General features: G+C 47.6%; 1 protein-coding gene across 2 annotated transcripts in view; it reads left to right on the forward strand.

Annotated features, from left to right (window-relative positions):
* TUT4 (terminal uridylyl transferase 4) overlaps positions 1-21,712 on the forward strand; it is an 86,066-nt gene that overhangs the window by 24,868 nt on the left and 39,486 nt on the right. For both annotated transcript variants that reach the window (XM_069737901.1, XM_069737902.1), the window contains exons 6-14: positions 2,544-2,632; positions 3,316-3,367; positions 3,801-3,870; positions 4,881-5,007; positions 5,096-5,215; positions 5,300-5,500; positions 6,122-6,296; positions 7,150-7,793; positions 14,561-14,711. In XM_069737901.1, coding sequence (XP_069594002.1) covers positions 2,544-2,632; positions 3,316-3,367; positions 3,801-3,870; positions 4,881-5,007; positions 5,096-5,215; positions 5,300-5,500; positions 6,122-6,296; positions 7,150-7,793; positions 14,561-14,711 — 1,629 coding nt within the window. The remainder of the gene's footprint in view (positions 1-2,543; positions 2,633-3,315; positions 3,368-3,800; positions 3,871-4,880; positions 5,008-5,095; positions 5,216-5,299; positions 5,501-6,121; positions 6,297-7,149; positions 7,794-14,560; positions 14,712-21,712) is intronic.

Genomic DNA, 21,712 nt, shown 5'->3' on the forward strand with positions numbered 1-21,712 from the left:
GCCCAGGGCGTTGGACGATTCGGGAGTCTATCCTTCAGATAAACATCTTGGAGATTCGAACGATCAGATTTGCCCTGAGACATTTCCACTTCCTCCTCGCGGGTCACCCAATTTGAATTCAATCAGACAACGTCACAGCTGTGGCGTACATAACCATCAGGGGGGTACCCACAGCAGGGCGGCGAAGCGGGAGGTCTCCCACACTCTCAGTTGGGCCGACAACAACCGCTCCACCATTTCTGCAGTGCACATTCCAGGTGTCGAGAACTGGGCGGCGGACTTTCTCAGCTGTCAGGGTCTCGCCTCGGGGGAGTGGGAACTCCATCCGGATGTCTTCCAGCAGATTTGCCTTCGCTGGGAGACTCTGGACGTGGATCTGATGGCGTCCAGACTGAACGCAAAAGTTCCCAATTTCATAGCACGTTCTCGGGATCCCCAGGCCATCGGGGTGGACGCACTGATATCCCCATGGCATCGGTTCCACTTCCCGTACGTGCTTGCTCCGCTTCCTTTACTACCGAAGGTGATCCGAAAAATTAAGATGGAGGGGGTTCCTTTGATCCTAGTCGCCCCAGATTGGCCACGTTGTGCGTGGTACACGAAGCTCGTTCAACTCGTATTCAACATTCCCTGGCGGCTACCAGATTGACCAGATCTGCTTTGCCAAGGGCCGATCTACCACCAGAGCTCAGGGGCCCTACGTTGAACGGCTTGGCTGTTGAAACCTGGATCCTAACTCAAGCTGGTTTCTCCCAGCAAGTCATTGCCACCATGATAAGCGCTCGCATCTATCACCGCACCTGGAAAACATTCTTCTCGCAGACTTCATGGTCGTCCTCCTCGTTTTTTCAATTCCCTCCATTCTGGAATTTCTCCAGTCCAGCTTGGATTCCAGTCTGGCGCTCAGTTCCCTCAAGGGTCAGATCTCGGCATTATCCGTGTTGTTCCAACGTAAGATTGCTGCTAACTTGCAAGTCAGGACTTTTGTTCAGGGGGTATCTCACGTAGTACCCCCCTATAGAATGCCGTTAGAGACTTGGGATCTCAATTTGGTCCTGAGTGTTCTTCAGGAGTCCCCTTTTGAACCTCTGAAAGATGTCTCGCTGATTGTTCTCTCCTGGAAGGTCGCTTTCCTTGTGGCAGTAATCTCTATCAGGCGAGTCTCAGAGTTGGCCGCCCTTTCCTGCGGAGCGCCCTTCCTTTCCTTCCACCAGGACAAAGTGGTCCTACGTCCATCTCTGTCTTTTCTTCCCAAGGTGGTCTCATCCTTCCACCTTAATGAAGATATCGTTCTTCCCTCCTTCTGTCCACAGCCAAGACATAGGGTTGAAAAGGCCCTTCACACCTTGGACGTGGTAAGGGCTCTCAGGAGGTACATTTCTAGGACTGCCCCCTTCCGCAAATCTGACTCCCTCTTTGTGCTCCCTGAGGGTCACAGAAAGGGTTTAGCCGCTTCTAAAGCCACGATAGCCATATGGATCCGATCAGCTATTCAAGAATCTTATCGGGTCAGGGGCAGACCAGACCTATCCTGGCGGGGATTAGGGCACACTCAACTCGGTCGGTGGGTGCTTCTTGGGCCATTCGGCACCAGGCATCGGCAGAGCAGGTTTGCAAAGCCGCAACATGGTCCAGCCTGCATACTTTCACGAAGCACTACAATGTCCACACTCAATCTTCTGCGGATTCGGCCCTTGGCAGACGTATTCTGCAAGCAGCCGTTGTTCATTTATAGTCAGTTGGTACACGGAGTTATTTGGTTATATTGTTCCCCACCCAGGGACTGCTTTGGGACGTCCCACGGTCTGTGTCCCCCAATGAGGAGTAGGAGAAATAGGAATTTTTGTGTACTCTCCGAGCCATTCATTGGGGGACACAGACCGTGGGTGTATGCTGCTGCCACTAGGAGGCTGACACTAAGTGATAAAAAGAAAGTTATCTCCTCCCCTGCAGTATACACCCTCCTGCTGGCTCTCAGCTAACCAGTTCGGTGGAAAAGCAGTAGGAGATCAATAAACAATATATGAGCGTATAACATGTCACATTATATATAAGAATATAGCATGTTAAATTATAAAATAAGCACAAGCTAATAATAGGGTGGGAGCTGTGTCCCCCAATGAATGGCTCGGAGAAAAGGATTTTACGGTGAGTACACAAAAATCCTTATTTTACCTGAAAGAAAGAATCAGATGTGCTCCCGTATTGTCCTGTCTGTATCCTCTGTTTTGCTTCCTCCCTTGCCCAGTAGCTGTGGTATGATCAGACCATGTTCCTGCATGGTCGAACACGACCATTACACAGTACACAGCAGGGGCACATTTATAAGATTATCTCAGCATTGGAACATTTTATTTAATCACATCCAATTGTGGAAATTATTACTATTCCAAGATCTATTGATTATAATGTTGATTAAAATTAACTTTGTTCACGGGAAAACCCCTTTAAATTTCCTAAATGTTTTGTTTTAGAAATATTCCATAGATATTGATTACTTATCTGTAAAACTGTTTCCTGCATCCTGTCCTTCTCTTTTCTAGAGTGCTCGCTGAGATTGTACGGATCTTCACTAACTAGATTTGCATTCAAAATGAGCGACATTAACATAGATGTAAAGTTTCCACCTAAGGTATGTGTAATCGTAAATGGAAATAATGTCAGTTCATAGATAATTGCATTCCTCATCTTTGGAATGGAAGCCCTATTGAATAAAGACCAGTTTTAAAGGGGTTGTCTGATGAGGATAAATCCCAGCCATAGACACTATTAGCCCAGACTTTGAGCCAGAGCAGAACATTTTGTATTTATTAGGTACTTAAAGGGATGTTTTTGTAAATTAGCTTTAAAGTAGAGAATGTGATAAAAATACCTGTATTCACCTGGTAATTCCTCCCACCGCTTTTGTGGTCCAGCTGGTCTCTGTGTGCTATACCCATTTGTCCACTGCTGCCAATCACTGGTCTCAGCTGTTTATCTTTTAAGTTCTAAATGAGTGTTATCAGATAGTTTTCAATGGGGTCGTGCACTTCTTCGCCCTGTATGACGTTGCCCAATCATAAACAGACAGCAACACAGCAGAAAAAGAACACGCCCCCATTATCTCTCAGGTTTCTCATTGTGTGAGATGTAATGATACGGTTCTGATATCCTGGTCTAAACTCCTGCATGATTAGAAAGTTCAGGGAGATTAGAGCACAGGTGACTCGCACCTTTCAGATAAGGTCCCTGCGGGACAGGGACAGCACAGCTGAGTTTACCTGTGTCACGTTACAAATCCTTATTTTACTGAACATGTAATCATTTTTGTTTCAGATGAGCCAGCCAGACGTTTTAATCAAGGTTCTAGATATTCTGAAAAACTGCTGTAAGTCATTTTATCTTTCTTGAGCTAATTTGTTATCTCTGTGGGCTCTATTTAGGATGAGAATATGAGATCTATTCTTTTAGACTACTGTTATATTTATGCTTAAAGGGGTCATACAGCATCTCGCATTTATGCACCCGGAGGTAAGAGGCGCTGCTCATGTTGCATTGACTCCTATCTTGCCCCATCTCGTGCACAGTTTACAGATACTATGCACAGTTTACAGATACTATGCATTTGTGCTATTATAATTAATAGGTGCAACAGGTGCATGATACCTGGCGGGCTTGCGTCAGACTTGCCATAGATGCCACGTGGACAGGCCCTCTCGCCTCCTGGGGCGGAAGTAAGAGGTGCTGGATGATCCCTTTAAACTGTGTGTAAATCAGGATTCTCGTTTCTCATGTCATGTTTTTCCTCTCACTGATTCCAGCTGACTTTGTAGAAGTTGAATCTGATTTCCATGCAAAGGTTCCTGTTGTGTTTTGCAAAGACAAGAAGAGGTATGTTTCTGCCCCTGATGATTGATGCATACCATTAATTAGTGTTACTTTAACATCATTTTGCTTTTGGTTCCAAAATGCTGTGCTCTGAAGACATATATGTATGGTAGTGGGAACATTTTTTGTTTTGCTATTCAGTTACGTGTATTTTCCGCAGCAGAATCAGGTTTAGCCTGTCATTTTAACTGCTGAAAATACACCTCAGATGTGTAAATCCGCCCAGTGATTAACGCTACAGCTATTCAATGAGACCATTTCTTATGGTTTTCTCTCCACTGGCAGATAAAGGCAGATACAATTTTGAAGCGAATCCATCAGAATACAAGCTGAGTCTTGTATTCCTAGGTCTGATATGGATGCTACATTTACTTTGAAAGTCCATGCCACAATAGCTGAATATTCCTATATGAAAGTTTAGCTCAATGTCTTTCCACCTAGTCGGATTGACAGCCCCTCAGTGTCCCTCCTCCCTGCTGCTGCTAAGATCTCACACTGCTCAGTATAAGCTGAAGCCTTTAGTCAGGCTGGGCAGGTGGGCGGACGGAGACTGCATACACTAGGACTCATAAGCAATTTTTTTGTATTGCAGAACTAATAAAATGTTTTCATCTTAATCCCTTCCTATCCCATGATGTGCTTGTACTTCCGAGGACGGATATATGGAGCAGGCTCAGGAGCTGAGACTGCGCTTCAAAAAAGGCAAATGCCGGCTATGTCACACAGCCATCACTTACCTGAGACAGCTCCAGTCATTGCTGTTTAACCATTTAAATGCCTCTGTAAGAGGCACAATTACAGACTGCCGTGGGTTGATAAATGTCCCCTTTGCCAGTCTCAGGCTGGACTTCATAGAAATCGTGAATTTTTATATTAAACCATCTACTGCATTACTACAGCAATGGATGACATATAACAAATGATCACAGGTTCAAGTTCCGTAGGAGGGACTAAAAAAAAATAAAAATAAAATAGATTGAACAGAAATGTAAAATTTTTTTTTCCACCCCCAGTGGATTTTTTTGCAAAGTGAGTGCCGGAAATGACACAGCGTGCCTTACCACTGAATTATTGGCAGCAGTGGGCAGACTGGAGCCTGCCCTCATCCCATTGGTGTTGTCTTTCCGCTATTGGGCAAGAGTAAGTAATAATCTCAGGACATTGTAGAAACTATAGAATTGCAGAATCAGGATTCATATTTATATGTGATGTCCCTCGTCTTTTACAGCTATGCCACATTGACTGCCAAGCAGAAGGTGGGATCCCATCTTACTCTTTTGCCTTAATGGTGGTATTTTTTCTCCAGAAAAGACAGCCACCAATCCTTCCAGCATACTTAGGATCCTGGGTAAGCACTCAGTATATATGTATACATTCCTTATACTACACCATGTGCAGTTGTGATATCCCCATCTCTACCGGGTCTCAATAGGTAGACGGCTTTGAAACCAAGAGGCTTGATGATTACCACTTAAAGGGGGTTTCTGACGAGAAATACGCGGAATGGGAATACAGACAGGGAAGCAGCGACGGCAAAAATATGGGAATGGATGGACGGGGAAGGACTGAGAACCACAGGAGGAATGCAGGATCTGAAGCCGAGAACAGGAGGAATAAAGAGAAGCATGGAAAGGCAAGTGATGCTGCAAAAGGGAGTGAGTTAAATAGACGGCCTTTTGATCTGTAGCTCATTTACGTCCACATTTGATGGCGGCGACACACAGCGTGAATGGCTTATCAAAGAATTGAAAGGGTTGTTGGGCTCTCTGGAGCAGCACAGCTCCACCTTTGTGTATTCCGATGCAGTGGCTTGTAGGATAAGTCATAGATGTCCGGTAGATGTGGGTCCCACCACTGGGACCTGCATCCATGTTGAGAATTTGTCTTGTCTCTGGTCGTTGGAGACAGAGAGTTTGGCCTCACAAAAAGCTCCAAAAATTTTTGAGCATGCTTACCGTACAATTTTTGGAGCGTTGCATCCAGACATAGGATACACCTTTTCCCTACCCTCAATTGCAGAGCACAGGAGCTATGAAAGCCGGTCTTTCCGCAAATCATGCAATATGTGCTGTAGTTCTCGATGGTGGTGATGGGGGAGGTAATTCAGGGGATGGAAGACCCCCTTTATGCTACATAAATGTTAATGTTTAGAGAATGCTCTTGGATCTGTCCTACAATGTAGATTACGTCTAGACTAGCTGATCACTTCAAGATGCACGATCTATTTTGACTTTTCTTAATGCTTTTTGTCTAGAGCCGCTTGGTGTTTGAACAGTCTCACCAGGTATCTCTCGGGCAGCTGTGGTTGGAGTTGCTTAAATTTTACACATTGGAGTTTGCAATGGAAGAATATGTGATCAGCGTGCGAGTACAAAGCATGCTAAGCAGGGAAAACAAGAACTGGCCAAAAAGACGAATAGCCATAGAAGGTAAATACTCATCGTCTCATGTCTTGGTCTTTCAGTTTATTGGTTCACATCATGTTGGATCCTACATTGGCGGTACATGTCGGGAGACTCTCCAGACTTATACCTCTAAGGCCACGTTCACACAACCATGTTCCACTTTCTGAATACGGACCACAGTGTTCGGACGGGCAACAATCAACTGAACATCCTTATATATTTGGCTGTTTAGTTTGGGTCAGGAGACCCGTGGGCAGTCCGTACATAGTTATCTGTACTTGGCCTTTGAAAGACAGATGTGTGCAACCAGCCTAAGCATTTTTCCTGCTTATTCAACAAGACCTAGGCTCCAAGTGTGGTGTGAAAGCAGCATAGTAGCATAAGATTGAATGTCTTTTCCCTTAAAGGAACAATGCAGGTTGCAGTCACCCTGGCTGAAGTGAAGATTTAGAAAGGGAGGTTGTGCAGACATGTCTCTGTTTAAAAAAAAAAATTGTGCTAAGTTTATAACATATTTCCTATTGATAGGTTATCTTTAGCCACGGGTCGGACCGCTGGAACCCCCATTGGTATCATTCATTGACACCAATCAGACATCTTGAAAATGGCGAGGAACCGAAACACAAAATACAGTATAAAATTGCAGAAAATGTTCTTTATACAATGAGACAACTTATTGTACCTTTACTTACTAACCAGGAAAATTGGCAGCTTTTTTTTATTTTTAAACCACATGACCCCATCCTCAGCCATGGTCCCCTGGAAGTTATTCATGGCCACTGCAGATTATGACTCCAGCACTATTTTCACATAAGCTCAGCATGAGGCAAACCGATGCCGTAGATGACAAAACTTCATACATTTCTGTTTTCTTTAGATCCTTTTGCACTAAAGAGGAACGTCGCAAGGAGTCTCAACAGCCAGATGGTGTACGAGTACATACTGGAGCGTTTCCGTGCAGCCTACAGATATTTTGCTCGTCCGCAAAGAAATGAGAAGAGCAAATCCAAAACCGAGACTAGAAAAAGAGGAAAGTCTCACAGCCAGAAATCTGAGGATCCCGTGGATAATGGTAGTCTCCAGGAGGGTGAAAGTGATGGAGGTGAGGTAGAAAGCAATGACTCGGAGACCAAGGGTTGCAATAATTCTGAAAAAGACATCAGGGACACCATGGAAGGACTACTTGTGAGTGACGAGGAGGGAGATCATTCCACCTCTTCTCAGGAGCTGGGTATGGATTTGCTTTGTTTGTCGGAGACAGACCAGATATCTGAAGCTTTATGGGTTACGGGAAGCAGAAAATATAATGGAAAAGACTCCCCAGCAGTTATGGATGGTGATGATGACGATACTACTACTACTGAAGGAAATTGTGCATCAGAAACGGCATGCTCTCTGCAAAACGGGCTTGATGAGTGCACCTCAGCTACCTCACTTCACGAAACCTTGAAGAATGAAGGAAACATTGCTGACGACGAATTGCATTATATCTTTGATAAGCTTATATTAACTTCTGGAAAGGTAAGAAAGTGTAAACAAAAACAAACAAAAAAAAAGCCGTACAGTCCACAGAAGCGGGTGCAAAAAAAAAAAAAAAAATCCTTCAAAGATATTAGTCAGGCAAAATCCACCACGTAGGGAAAAAAATAGAGGCAATATTATAGGGGTCACTTATTCAAGGTGTTCATAGTCAGAAGAATATTGAAAAAAAATGCAAAAAAAAAATATAGTTACTGGCCAGAACAACCTACAGAGGCAAGTATGCTGCGGCTGCACTACATACCTATAGCTACCAATTGATAAAAATGAAATATCGTATATACTCGAGTATAAGTCGACCCGAGTATAAGCCGACCCCCCTAATTTTGCAACAAAAAAACTGGGAAAACTTATTGACTTGAGTATAAGCCTAGGGTGGAAAATGCAGCAGCTACCGGTAAATGTCAAAAATAAAAATAGATACCAATAAAAGTAAAATTAATTGAGACATCAGTAGGTTAAGTGTTTTTGAATATCCATATTGAATCATGAGCCCCATATAATGCTCCATACAGTTCATTATGGCCCCATAAGATCAACATACAAAATAGGCCCCATATAATGCTCCATGCAGTTCTTTATGGCCCCATAAGATGTCCCATATAATGCTCCATTCAGTTCTTTATGGCCCCATAGATACCCCATATAATGCTCCATGCAGTTCTTTATGGGCCCATGTAATGCTCCATATAATGCTCCATGCAGTTCATTATGGCCCCATAGATGCCCCATATAATGCTCCATGAAGTTCTTTATGGCCCCATAGATGCCCCATATAATGCTCCATGAAGTTCTTTATGGCCCCATAGATACCCCATATAATGCTCCATGCAGTTATTTCCCCATAGATGCTCCATATAACGCTCCATGTAGTTATGGCCCCATAGATGCCCCATATAATGCTCCATGCAGTTATGGCCCCATAGATGCTCCATATAATGCTCCATGCAGTTATGGCCCCATATAATGCTCCATGCAGTTATGGCCCCATAGATGCCCCATATAATGCTCCATGCAGTTATGGCCCCATAGATGCTCCATATTATGCTCCATGCAGTTATGACGAGCAATCATATAAAACCCAAAATATATTTATTAGAAAATCTAAAATGCCACCAACCTGTGGCCACACCTAATAAACAAAACACACAAAAAACACCGTGCAAAATAAATGTAGGGGAACAAGACAATCCCTAAGAAATATACCTGTACTGATAGCTGCCTAACAGCGGGGGTTGGCACCCTAGGGGGAACGTTGTGGCGCCCCCACTCAACGATGGCTAACCCTAGGGTCCCTAGATCGCCCTAGTGGTACCAATGGGTCCCTCTACCCACACAATTGAGAATAAACTAAAGGAACCCCTGGACAGCTAGACAGATGACACACCTACCAATAGGGAAGCCTGGACCCCAACACCGTGCATATAAAAACATATGAGAACATGTGGTGGGCTTGTGATGAGTATTTATGATATCCAATAGACACCTGAACGATCTTGCTAAAAGTCAAAAAATTTTTTGATATTGGTATATATCTTGTAAGAGTACCAATCAATTAGGTCGTGCAAAGCAAGGTATTCGCTAGACATTAATCACATGATAGGCTGGCTACCTGATAAGTACATATTTGCCGTATAACCCTGCGCCTATATGCTTTAAGCAATTGAGAGAAAAAACACTAAAACACAGCGCCCTATGATGTATAAAGAGCTGTGCAGATGGTACTCATCGTCAGGTGTCACATCATCATCCCACTGCTGTCATTCGCCTCGATGCGTTTCGCCCCTCTGGCTCATCAGGAGGCCTGATCAATCTGTCATGTGTCTCGATAGTAGTCAACTTGTATCCTCTACTATCGAGACACTTGACAGATTGATCAGGCCTCCTGATGAGCCAGAGGGGCGAAACGCGTCGAGGCGAATGACAGCAGTGGGATGATGATGTGACACCTGACGATGAGTACCATCTGCACAGCTCTTTATACATCATAGGGCGCTGTGTTTTAGTGTTTTTTCTCTCAATTGCTTAAAGCATATAGGCGCAGGGTTATACGGCAAATATGTACTTATCAGGTAGCCAGCCTATCATGTGATTAATGTCTAGCGAATACCTTGCTTTGCACGACCTAATTGATTGGTACTCTTACAAGATATATACCAATATCAAAAATTGTTTTGACTTTTAGCAAGATCGTTCAGGTGTCTATTGGATATCATAAATACTCATCACAAGCCCACCACATGTTCTCATATGTTTTTATATGCACGGTGTTGGGGTCCAGGCTTCCCTATTGGTAGGTGTGTCATCTGTCTAGCTGTCCAGGGGTTCCTTTAGTTTATTCTCGATTGTGTGGGTAGAGGGACCCATTGGTACCACTAGGGCGATCTAGGGACCCTAGGGTTAGCCATCGTTGAGTGGGGGCGCCACAACGTTCCCCCTTGGGCGCCAACCCCCGCTGTTAGGCAGCTATCAGTACAGGTATATTTCTTAGGGATTGTCTTGTTCCCCTACATTTATTTTGCACGGTGTTTTTTGTGTGTTTTGTTTATTAGGTGTGGCCACAGGTTGGTGGCATTTTAGATTTTCTAATAAATATATTTTGGGTTTTATATGATTGCTCCACTTATTAGCCCAATACTGTTTGATATACGTTAGGATTTTCCATGCAGTTATGACCCCATAGTTCCCCCATATAATGCTCCATGCAGTTATGGCCCCATAGGTCCCCCATATAATGCTCCATGCAGTTATGGCCTTATAGAAGCCCCATATAATGCTCCATGCAGTTATGGCCCCATAGATGCTCCATATAATGCTCCATGCAGTTATGGCCCCATAGATGCCCCATATAATGCTCCATGCAGTTTTGGCCCCATAGATGCCCAATATAATGCTCCATGCAGTTATGGCCCCATAGATGCCCCATATAATGCTCCATGCAGTTCTTTATGGCCCCATAGACGCTCCATATAGCATTGTGCCACATGTAATGCTGCTGCTGCACTAAGAAAAAAAAAATCACATACTCACCTCTCGTCGCTGCCCGCTGCTCCTCAGCGTCCCGTCTCTCCGCACTGACTGTTCAGGCAGAGGGTGGCGCGCACTCTAATACGTCATCGCGCCCTCTGACCTGAACAGTCACTGAAGAGGACGCGGAAGACGAGGCGGCGGTGGAACGCGGAAAGGTGAATATGACATACTTACCTGCTCCCGGTGCTCCTGACGCGGTCCCCGCATGTCCCACGTCTCCGGCACCCGCAGCTTCTTCCTGTAGTGAGCAGTCACGTGGTACCGCTCATTACAGTAATAAATATGCGGCTCCACCCCTATGGGAGTGGAGTCCATATTCATAACTTTAATGAGCGGTACCACGTGACCGCTGAACAGGGAAAGAAGCTGCAGCGTCTGAAGACCGTGGGACATGTAGGGACCACGCCAGGAGCACTGGGAGCAGGTGAGTATTTGACAGGCGTCGCTCCCCCCTCACCCGCCGACCCCCCGCCTTCCATGACTCGAGTATAAGCCGAGAGGGGCGCTTTCAGCCCGTTGTTTTGGGCTGAAAATCTTGGCTTATACTCGAGTATATACGGTACCTTGCTTCAGAGGGGGATGGACACATTGGTGTTAATGAAAGTCTGTATTTGTAAAGCTACACAACATATGGAATATATCTGTGTGCAAAGTGCGCAGATTCACCCCTGGTACAATCCGCCTGTGTCAGATCCATCTGTCGGAGTATGAGTTGCTCACACTGCATGGGGTATGGTGTCAGGCGAGTATGATAACATTTCAGGAACCTGTTGCGCTCCGATGCCTATAAAAGTAATGTTAATATTAATTAGTCAGACTCCTGTTATTATACGAGGCTGGGATGTGACTCTGACATACACCCAGCCGACATCAGCGTTCAGTCGGAGTGGTGCCATACATGAGCCATCCTTATGGGAAGTGGTAGGAACTCAATAAGTAGATTGTTTTATTATGTTTTTATGCTGTTTTGTAGTGATTTTCGCTGTAGACATTTTTTACTTTTTCTTTTTTAAACATCTAGGCCTTCTAGTTATGCCAGATTTGCTGTGACTTGTGACTGACCCTATTCACATCACATTCATGACACACACTAAACATTTCCATAGGGCTGTATTGCCAGGTGAAGGACTTCATCAATACCCTGTAAAAACAACCATAAACATAGAATTACATAGCAGACCATATTATTGCTTTACATGTTTTACCTATGCCACAGCCTCCAGTAGCCATCATGGCAATGAAGGTGGAGGTCTCAAGTGGCCTGGTGCCTGCAGGGTACCTGCCCTCCTTCTTTTGCTGATGCCCACTGTCCGGGGGTGATCGGGTACCGTGAATGTCTGGTGGTGTTTTGTGAGGTTGATGCTCACCAGTGCCAAGAGGGAACTGAATATATTGACATCTTAGTACTGCTCCATTCATTGTATGTGGGACAGATGGATATGGCCAAGTACAGCTCTCAGCTATGGCCAAGTCCCATTGACAATGAATGGAGTGGAGGCCGAGCATGCATAATTCTGCCCCACTAAAGACGGGAGAGAGTCCCATTCTCAGGTTCACTGGGGGTCCCTATACTATCTACAGTTGGTTTGTTAACTATATAGATAATAATGGAAATAGTTGGGGTTAGTGAACTCTTACCTGCACAGGTGGGACGTCTGAGCTCTCTGGACCCCCACCAGTGTCACACGCCAGATAAAGTTATTTCTGACCAATAGGATGCTTGCTTTTAGTGTCCATACGCTGGGCAGTGACAGTTGGCAGCCAATTCTGCCGCTGCAGGCAGTCGTCTTTGCTTGGGAGAATACGCGTGATAAGTGTCCAACACTTTTGTTTTTGTCCGCCTCTTAGTGGCAAGAGTCTGTACCCCACCAGTGCCATGTCCCCCCTTTGAGACCAATGAGAAACCTCAAAAAAGTAATATCTGCTATAATCTAACTGGCAAATGGTTTTCTGGACTGTAGGATGTGACTGGGCCAATATGTCTGGACAGTCAGACTTTGTAGCCTAACACGTCACATGAATTATATATATATATATATATATATATACAGTGGGGCAAAAAAGTATTTAGTCAGTCAGCAATAGTGCAAGTTCCACCACTTAAAAAGATGAGAGGCGTCTGTAATTTACATCATAGGTAGACCTCAACTATGGGAGACAAACTGAGAAAAAAAAATCTAGAAAATCACATTGTCTGTTTTTTTAACATTTTATTTGCATATTATGGTGGAAAATAAGTATTTGGTCAGAAACAAAATTTCATCTCAATACTTTGTAATATATCCTTTGTTGGCAATGACAGAGGTCAAACGTTTTCTGTAAGTCTTCACAAGGTTGCCACACACTGTTGTTGGTATGTTGGCCCATTCCTCCATGCAGATCTCCTCTAGAGCAGTGATGTTTTTGGCTTTTCGCTTGGCAACACGGACTTTCAACTCCCTCCAAAGGTTTTCTATAGGGTTGAGATCTGGACCTTGAAATGCTTCTTACGAAGCCACTCCTTCGTTGCCCTGGCGGTGTGATTTGGATCATTGTCATGTTGAAAGACCCAGCCACGTTTCATCTTCAATGCCCTTGCTGATGGAAGGAGGTTTGCACTCAAAATCTCACGATACATGGCCCCATTCATTCTTTCATGTACCCGGATCAGTCGTCCTGGCCCCTTTGCAGAGAAACAGCCCCAAAGCATGATGTTTCCACCACCATGCTTTACAGTAGGTATGGTGTTTGATGGATGCAACTCAGTATTCTTTTTCCTCCAAACACGACAAGTTGTGTTTCTACCAAACAGTTCCAGTTTGGTTTCATCAGACCATAGGACATTCTCCCAAAACTCCTCTGGATCATCCAAATGCTCTCTAGCAAACTTCAGACGGGCCCGGACATGTACTGGCTTAAGCAGTGGGACAAGTCTGGCACTGCAGGATCTGAGTACATGGTGGCGTAGTGTGTTACTTATGGTAGGCCTTGTTACATTGGTCCCAGCTCTCTGCAGTTCATTCACTAGGTCCCCCCGCGTGGTTCTGGGATTTTTGCTCACCGTTCTTGTGATCATTCTGACCCCACGGGGTGGGATTTTGCGTGGAGCCCCAGATCGAGGGAGATTATCAGTGGTCTTGTATGTCTTCCATTTTCTAATTATTGCTCCCACTGTTGATTTCTTCACTCCAAGCTGGTTGGCTATTGCAGATTCAGTCTTCCCAGCCTGGTGCAGGGCTACAATTTTGTTTCTGGTGTCCTTTGACAGCTCTTTGGTCTTCACCATAGTGGAGTTTGGAGTCAGACTGTTTGAGGGTGTGCACAGGTGTCTTTTTATACTGATAACAAGTTTAAACAGGTGCCATTACTACAGGTAATGAGTGGAGGAAAGAGGAGACTCTTAAAGAAGAAGTTACAGGTCTGTGAGAGCCAGAAATCTTGATTGTTTTTTTCTGACCAAATACTTATTTTCCACCATAATATGCAAATAAAATGTTAAAAAAACAGACAATGTGATTTTCTGGATTTTTTTTTCTCAGTTTGTCTCCCATAGTTGAGGTCTACCTATGATGTAAATTACAGACACCTCTCATCTTTTTAAGTGGTGGAACTTGCACTATTGCTGACTGACTAAATACTTTTTTGCCCCACTGTATATATATATATATATATATATATATATATATATATATATACAGTACATACATATTATTTTACTAACTGTTTCCTTCTAATCACAGCCGCCCACCATCGTCTGCAGCATCTGCAAGCGTGACGGGCACTCCAAAGATGACTGTCCTGAAGATTTCAAGAAGATCGACCTAAAGCCTTTGCCCACCATGACCGCCAGGTTTCGGGATATATTAGACCGAGTGTGCAAGAAGTGTTACGGTGGGTTTCTGATTCATAACCAAGTATCATTGCATTTTCAAAATAGTATCTGGGATCGGCAAAGTTTACACATGCGTTACTTAAAGGGGTTTTCTCCTAATTCTTGTATTGATGATCGATCTTTAGGATAGCCCAGCAATACAAGATCGGTAGATGTTAGGCCCTGGCATTAAAACTGATCAACTTTTATCACCTCCTTCAGCGGCCAGATATAAAAAGGGTACGGAGCGGAGCAGCATATCCTTGTACACAGTTTACCTGCTGCTGCTGGCTACTGCAGATCATCTCCTATGGAAGTGTATGGGAACTGAGCTGCAGAGCCAGAGAATGGCTGCTAAACACCATACAGGGCTGTGCTTTCCCCTCCGTACACTGTTTGCATCTGATGACGCCAGAGGCGATACCAGCTGATCAGTAAGAAGTTCGGGGGTCTGACCTGCACTTGATGACCTAATCTAAGGATAACCAGTAGAAAAGTAGTAGACAACCCCTTTAATTCTGTTGCAGGAGTACAACATTTACACCAGACGACAGAAGTCCATTAACTACAATGGTGCGTTTTGCTAAACATGTTGGAAATTTTCTATTTCTCCTACGCCTCACTGGGGGACACAGACGGTGGGTGTAGGCTGCTGCCACTAGGAGGCTGCCACTAGTGATACAAAGAACGTTCTCTCCTCCCCTGCAGTATACACCCTCCTGCTGGCTCTCAGCTAACCAGTTCTTGCTTAGTGTCTGTAGGAGGCACTTGGGTCTGTTTCTTTATCGCCTCTCATTGGGGGACACAGGAACCATGGGGTGTATGCTGCTGCCACTAGGAGGCTGACACTATGCAAATAAAAAAGTTAGCTTCTCCTCTGCAGTGTACACCCCACCGACTGGCATTATACTCTGTTTAGCTTAGTGTCAGGAGGTGGACACGGGTCTTTCATTAGACCCTTATCTACCTCAATGTGCGTCGTTTCTTTTCAAGTTTTCCGGAAGGGATACAGGGTGAACAGTCACACCTGTATTCCCACAAGGCGGACTATGAGTACAGCGTGTACTGCCACCCCGTATCCTCATAGATCCCTCTCCAGGACCAAAATCCTAGCACTCAAGCGTGCTGAGAAGTCCGGTCCTGGCTCCGTCCCTCACCCACTCGCCCGCCAGGGCCTGTCGGTTGGAGGAGACGAGGACGTCCATCACCAGCTCCACGGATGTCTAATACTTTCTTAAGGTTAGTACCGGACGGCGTGGGATGTTAGGTGAGTATCATTCCTTGTCGGTCTCTCCTTGGGGGGTCTCTGCGGATTCTCTGCAGCTGGGGAGATGTGGGCACTTCCCTACTTTCCTGTGGCCGCATCTTTGCTCTGTGCGGCGCCTTACAGGCAGCCGCATTGCTATTTCTGCACTTCTTTTACTGCGGCCGCACCTTTTCTGACGCGGACCTCTGCAGCAGCCTGGGCGACATCTTTTGCGCGGCGGCCCTGATGACCGGCCACGCTGCTTCCTCCACGGCGGCTGCACTTATACAGGCAGTCGCACTGCCTCGCCTGCGGCCGCATCCTAGCTCTCTGCGGCACGGCCCCCCTACAGGCAGCCGCGCCGTTTTTCCAATGTGGGCCCCGGTTTTTCCCGGGCGGCGCTTCCCTTTCTATGCGGCGGCCTTGCAGCTGCCGCGCTTCTCAGGCCAGGTAGCGCCTGCACCGCGGTTTGTCCCCGGCGGTCACCGGCTTCTAATTTAGGCCCCCGGCTTTTCCCAGGGCCTACTTCCGGTGCCGCGCTCCGCCCACTTCCTTTTCATCGGGCGGGAGAAAGCCAAACTGTGCCCTGCACTCCCCACCCACCGGCCCCATCTCGGCTGGTTCCGCCCCTTCCTCCACGCCGCTGCTGGACACTCAGGGCAGGAGTTTCTGCATCGTGCCCCGCACCTTCGCCAGAGAGTACTCCGCAGAGCGCTCATTTCTGGGGGCACAGCACACCATCCGCGCCGGAGATCCACCGCATCTTCCTCAAGGCCTGCAGCAACCTGGTATCCGCTATTTCGTCTGCCGTGAGTAGCTCTGCACTGCAGACTGACACCCCCCTCTGTCCCACTGTCCCCTAACCCGCTGGCATTTTCTTCAGGGACCTCTTCAAAATGTCTAACTTTAAAGGGGCCCGCTCTCGTCCTCCTACTTCTTCCTCTTCTGCCTTAGTCAAGTACTTTGCATGTTTGTCCTGTAACAGCAAACTTCCCTCAGGTCAGTCCTCTCCGCTCTGTCAGGTCTGCAGCAACCCGATTGTTCCCACCGCCCAGGATCCCCCGGCCGATCTGCCCGAGAGTGATACCCCCATCCCAGGCTGGGCTTCCTCTCTGTCACAATCGGTGGCCGATCTAACTCGGGTGTCTCAAACTTTGGTGTCCGTGCTGGATCGGTTACCCCTGCACTGCAGACCCCCGCAGTAGCCAGCGGGTCGCAGGAAGCTCCATCCGAGCCCTCCATTGCAAGTCGCAAAAGGTCCAGACAGGAACGCCGGTCTGAGTCCTCTTCTCGCTCCATCTCGCCACTCAGTCCTCCTCTGCGATCGGCGTCCTCCCAATCCTCCTCCCCTGAGTCAGGCGAGGCGTTCTCTGATGCGCCTTCGGAGGATGTTTCGGAGCTGGATTCAAACCAAATCGCTACCATGAGGGATATGGTTCAGAATCTCATTGGAGCGATAAATCTAACCTGTGGCATCAAGGAGTACTCTACAGAACCCGCAGATCAGGCGGTTTCATTTAGACGGACTAAACCGCTTTCCAAGTTTTTCGCTCCTCACCCGGAATTTGAGGAGATTATGACCAGAGAAAGAGAGAAACCGACCAGACTCTTTCAGAGAGGAAAGCGACTTGGCGTTTTATATCCCTTTTCTCCGGAGCTCACCGCTAATTGGACTGCTTCTCCTTCGGTGGATCCTCCAGTTTCCAGACTGTCCACCAACACGGTCCTCCCACTGTCCGGTGGAGCATCTCTGAAGGATTCTAATGATCGAGTCATAGAATCTTTCGGGAAGTCAGCCTTTGAAACGGCCTCAGCTAGTCTTTGCCCGGCCTTTGCTTCCACTTGGGTTTCAAAATCCATATCCAAATGGGCCAAACGGCTCCGTCAGGGCATTCTGGAAGGGGTTCCTTCTGGACAGCTGGCGGAACTTGCCAACCAGATTTCTCACGCGGGTGAATATCTGGTCTCCGCCTCCCTGGATGCCGCGTCTTGTGCGGCTCAGGCGTCCAGCCGGACTGTTTGGCTTAAGGCCTGGTAGGCGGATTTGTCCTCTAAAAAGTCCCTTACCACCCTGCCTTTTCAGGGGTCTCGTCTTTTTGGTTCTAAGCTAGACCAAATCATTAAGGACGCTACAGGGGGCACAAGCTCCCTTTTTCCCCAGGCCAAGCTTCGTCGCCCTCCTCCTAGACGTCAATTTCGTTTTTTTTCGTCGCTTCGCGGCATCAAACTCCTCCCAGCAGCAACAGAGGCCACAGGCACGTCAAGAGAAGAAGACTGTATCCTTTCGGCCCACTCCTTCCTGGCGTCCTCGCTACTCCCAGGGTAGATCCTCCAGGTCCAGGACTGGAAGAACCACCTCAGCGTGGCTTTCTGCTAGTCCCCAGCCCACCTCCCAGGCTGGGCGGCCTTCTCCTCTTCTTCAGGGACGTCTGGATCTCCTCAGTAGAGGACGCATGGGCCAGGGAAGTTGTATCCTCAGGATACAAGATAGAGTTTGTTTCACTACCCCGGGATTGTTTTTTCGAACCCCGACCTCCAAGAGATCCCGCTCTAGTTCCGGGTTTATTCGCAGCCATCGCTTCTCTTCTCAAAGCCGGGGTAATCGTTCCCATTCCAGAAAAAGAACGGTTCACAGGTTTCTACTCAAACCTGTTTGTGGTACCGAAAAAAGACGGCAAGGTTCGCCCCATTCTGGACCTCAAATTGCTGAACAGGAGAGTTCGTCTGAGACACTTCAGGATGGAATCCCTTCGTTCAGTAATTGCTTCCATGGAGGCTCAAGAATTTCTGTGTTCCATAGATATTCAGGACGCCTACCTCCATGTCCCGTTATTCCCCGGACATCACCGATTCCTGCGCTTTGCGGTGCTCCAGAAACATTTTCAGTTCGTCGCCCTGCCGTTCGGTCTCGCAACCGCCCCAAGAGTTTTCACAAAGATCATGGCGGCGCTGATCGCCATCTTGAGGGTCAGAGGCCTGGTTCTGTTTCCATACCTCGATGACATCCTCATCAAGGCTCCGTCCTTTTCTCAGGCTCACGAAAGTCTGTCCATTGTTCTCGATACCCTAGCCCGTTTCGGGTGGCTGGTCAACCGGAAGAAGTCCTGCCTTATTCCTTCTCCGCGTATTATCTTTCTGGGCATGCTCTTTGACACTCGTCAGACCAAGGTCTTCCTTCCCAAACACAAGAGATCCACTCTTTGTCGGGACATACGCTTGCTCCAGGGTCCTCGGCCTCCCTCCCTCCGATCGGCCATGAAGGTTCTGGGGAGGATGGTAGCAACATTAGAAGCGATTTCTTTCGCCCAATTTAATTCGCGACCCCTTCAGCAAGCCATTCTGTCTCAGTGGGACAAGTCTGTCTTCTCCCTGGATCGTCCGATCCGACTCGGGTCAAACGGTCCCTCAAGTGGTGTCTGATGTCACATCTCATCTCCCAGGGCAGGTCCTTCCTTCCAGCTCACTGGCAAGTGGTGACGATGGACGCCAGCCTGCTCGACTGGGGTGCGGTTTTTCGCCACCTGACGGTTCAGGGCCGTTGGTCGGCGCAGGAGTCAACTCTGCCGATCAATGTCCTCGAGATTCGGGCCATCTTTCTGTCCCTCCGCCACTGGGAAAGGATTCTCAGGGGCCTGCCAATCCGGATCCAGACGGACAACGCCACGGCTGTGGCATGTCAACCATCGTGGGGGGACTCTGAGCTCCTTGGCCCTTGCCAAGGTATCCAAGATCCTCATTTGGGCAGAGGCAATGGTTCCGGTGATATCCACGGTGCATATCTCCGGCGTGGACAATTGGGCCGCCGACTTCCTCAGCCGCGAGGGCCTCGCGGCAGGGGAATGGTCCTTGCATCCGGAGGTCTTCCATCAGATTTGTCTTCGATGGGGGACTCCGGACGTGGATCTCACGGCGTCTCGAATGAACAGGAAGGTTCCGCAGTTCGTCTCCAGGTCTCGCGATCCGCTTGCAGTGGGCGTCGACGCTCTGGCCATTCCTTGGTCACAGTTCGTGCTGCCCTACCTGTTCCCACCCCTTCCATTACTTCCCAGACTGTTGAAAAAGATCAAAGCGGAAGGGGTGCCGGTCATTCTGATCGCACCGGATTGGCCCAGAAGAGCTTGGTTCGCGGAGCTCGTCAATCTTCTCGCGGACGCTCCCTGGCGCCTTCCAGACAGGCCCGATCTGCTGTCTCAGGGTCCGATCTGCCACCCGAATTCTCGGTTGCTCAGTTTAACGGCGTGGCCGTTGAGACCGCAGTTCTAAGAGCGTTCGGCCTTACACCACACACCATGATTCAGGCTAGGAAGCCTTCGTATTTCAGGATCTACTGTCGTACCTGGAAGGCTTACTTCCGTTGGTGCGAGTCCAACCGCGTTTCATCTATGTCCTTCTCCCTGCCTTCCATTTTGGCCTTCCTTCAGACAGGACTGGATTCGGGCCTGGCTCTTAGCTCCCTGAAGGACCAGGTCTCTGCGCTTTTCATCCTCTTTCAGAAGACTTTAGCTTCTCGGCCACACGTTAAGACCTTCTTTCAAGGAGTAGCCCACGCTGTCCCTCCTTACAGGGCCCCCGTGGATGCATGGGATTTAAACCTGGTACTGCACGTTCTGAGGGTTTCCCCCTTTGAGCCTCTCAGGGAGATTCCCCTGTCAGTTCTATCTTGGAAGGTGGCCTTTCTTGTGGCCATCACTTCTATCCGCCGCGTTTCCGAGTTGGTTGCCCTGTCTTGCCAACCTCCGTTCTTGGTCATTCACCAGGACATGGTGGTCCTCAGGCCTCCACCTTCCTTCCTTCCTAAGGTGGTTTCCACCTTCCACCTCAATGAGGACATTGTTCTACCTTCCTTTTGTCCAGCTCCGACTCATCCCCTGGAGCGATCGTTGAACAAGCTGGACCTTGTCAGGGCATTGAGGATCTACCTGGATAGAACATCCACTTTCCGGAAGACTGATTCTCTTTTCGTCATTCCTGATGGCACGCGCAGAGGCCAACCGGCTTCTAAGGCGACTATTGCTCGTTGGATCAGAACGGCAATTCTGGAGGCTTAGGCCTCTTTCACACTTCAGTTATTTGGCGTCAGTCTAAAACCGCCATTTTCCTCAAATAACGGATCCGTCATTTTTTTTGACGGATCCGTTATTTTCCCATAGACTTGCATTAGTGACGGATTGTGACGGATGGTCGTCCGTTCCATCCGCCATGCGACGGATCCGTCGACATTTGGCGGACGTTTTCTGAAAATAGACGGACATTGGAACGTTTTTTGTCAACGCCGAAATGGCGGATCGCGACGGATCCGTCACGTCCGCCATTCCATAGAATGGGCGCCTATGGGCGACGGATCCGCCGCAACCGTTTTTTCGGCGGATCCGTCGCCCCAATCCGTTTTTTCAATTGCGCATGCTCCAAAAAGTAGATACTTCTCCCAGACAACCCCCAAGTAACGGATCCGTCAAAAAAACGGATCCGTTAGAACCGTTTTCGCAACAATTGTGACGGATCCGTCAATCCGTCACTATGTCGGTAGTGACTGACGCCAAAAGACTGAAGTGTGAAAGAGGCCTTACCGGGTCAAGAACAGAGTGCCCCCTCCTGGGATCAAGGCTCACTCTACCCGGGCAGTCGGCGCCTCCTGGGCCGTGCACCACAGGGCTTCCGCCCTACAGCTTTGCAAAGCGGCAACTTGGTCTTCCATCCACACGTTCGCCAAATTTTACAAGGTCCATACCTACGCTTCGGCGGACGCCAGTCTGGGCAGAATGATCTTGCAGGCGG

This window comes from Ranitomeya imitator, chromosome 8, assembly GCF_032444005.1.
Source record: "Ranitomeya imitator isolate aRanImi1 chromosome 8, aRanImi1.pri, whole genome shotgun sequence".
NCBI classification, from domain to species: Eukaryota; Metazoa; Chordata; class Amphibia; order Anura; family Dendrobatidae; genus Ranitomeya; species Ranitomeya imitator.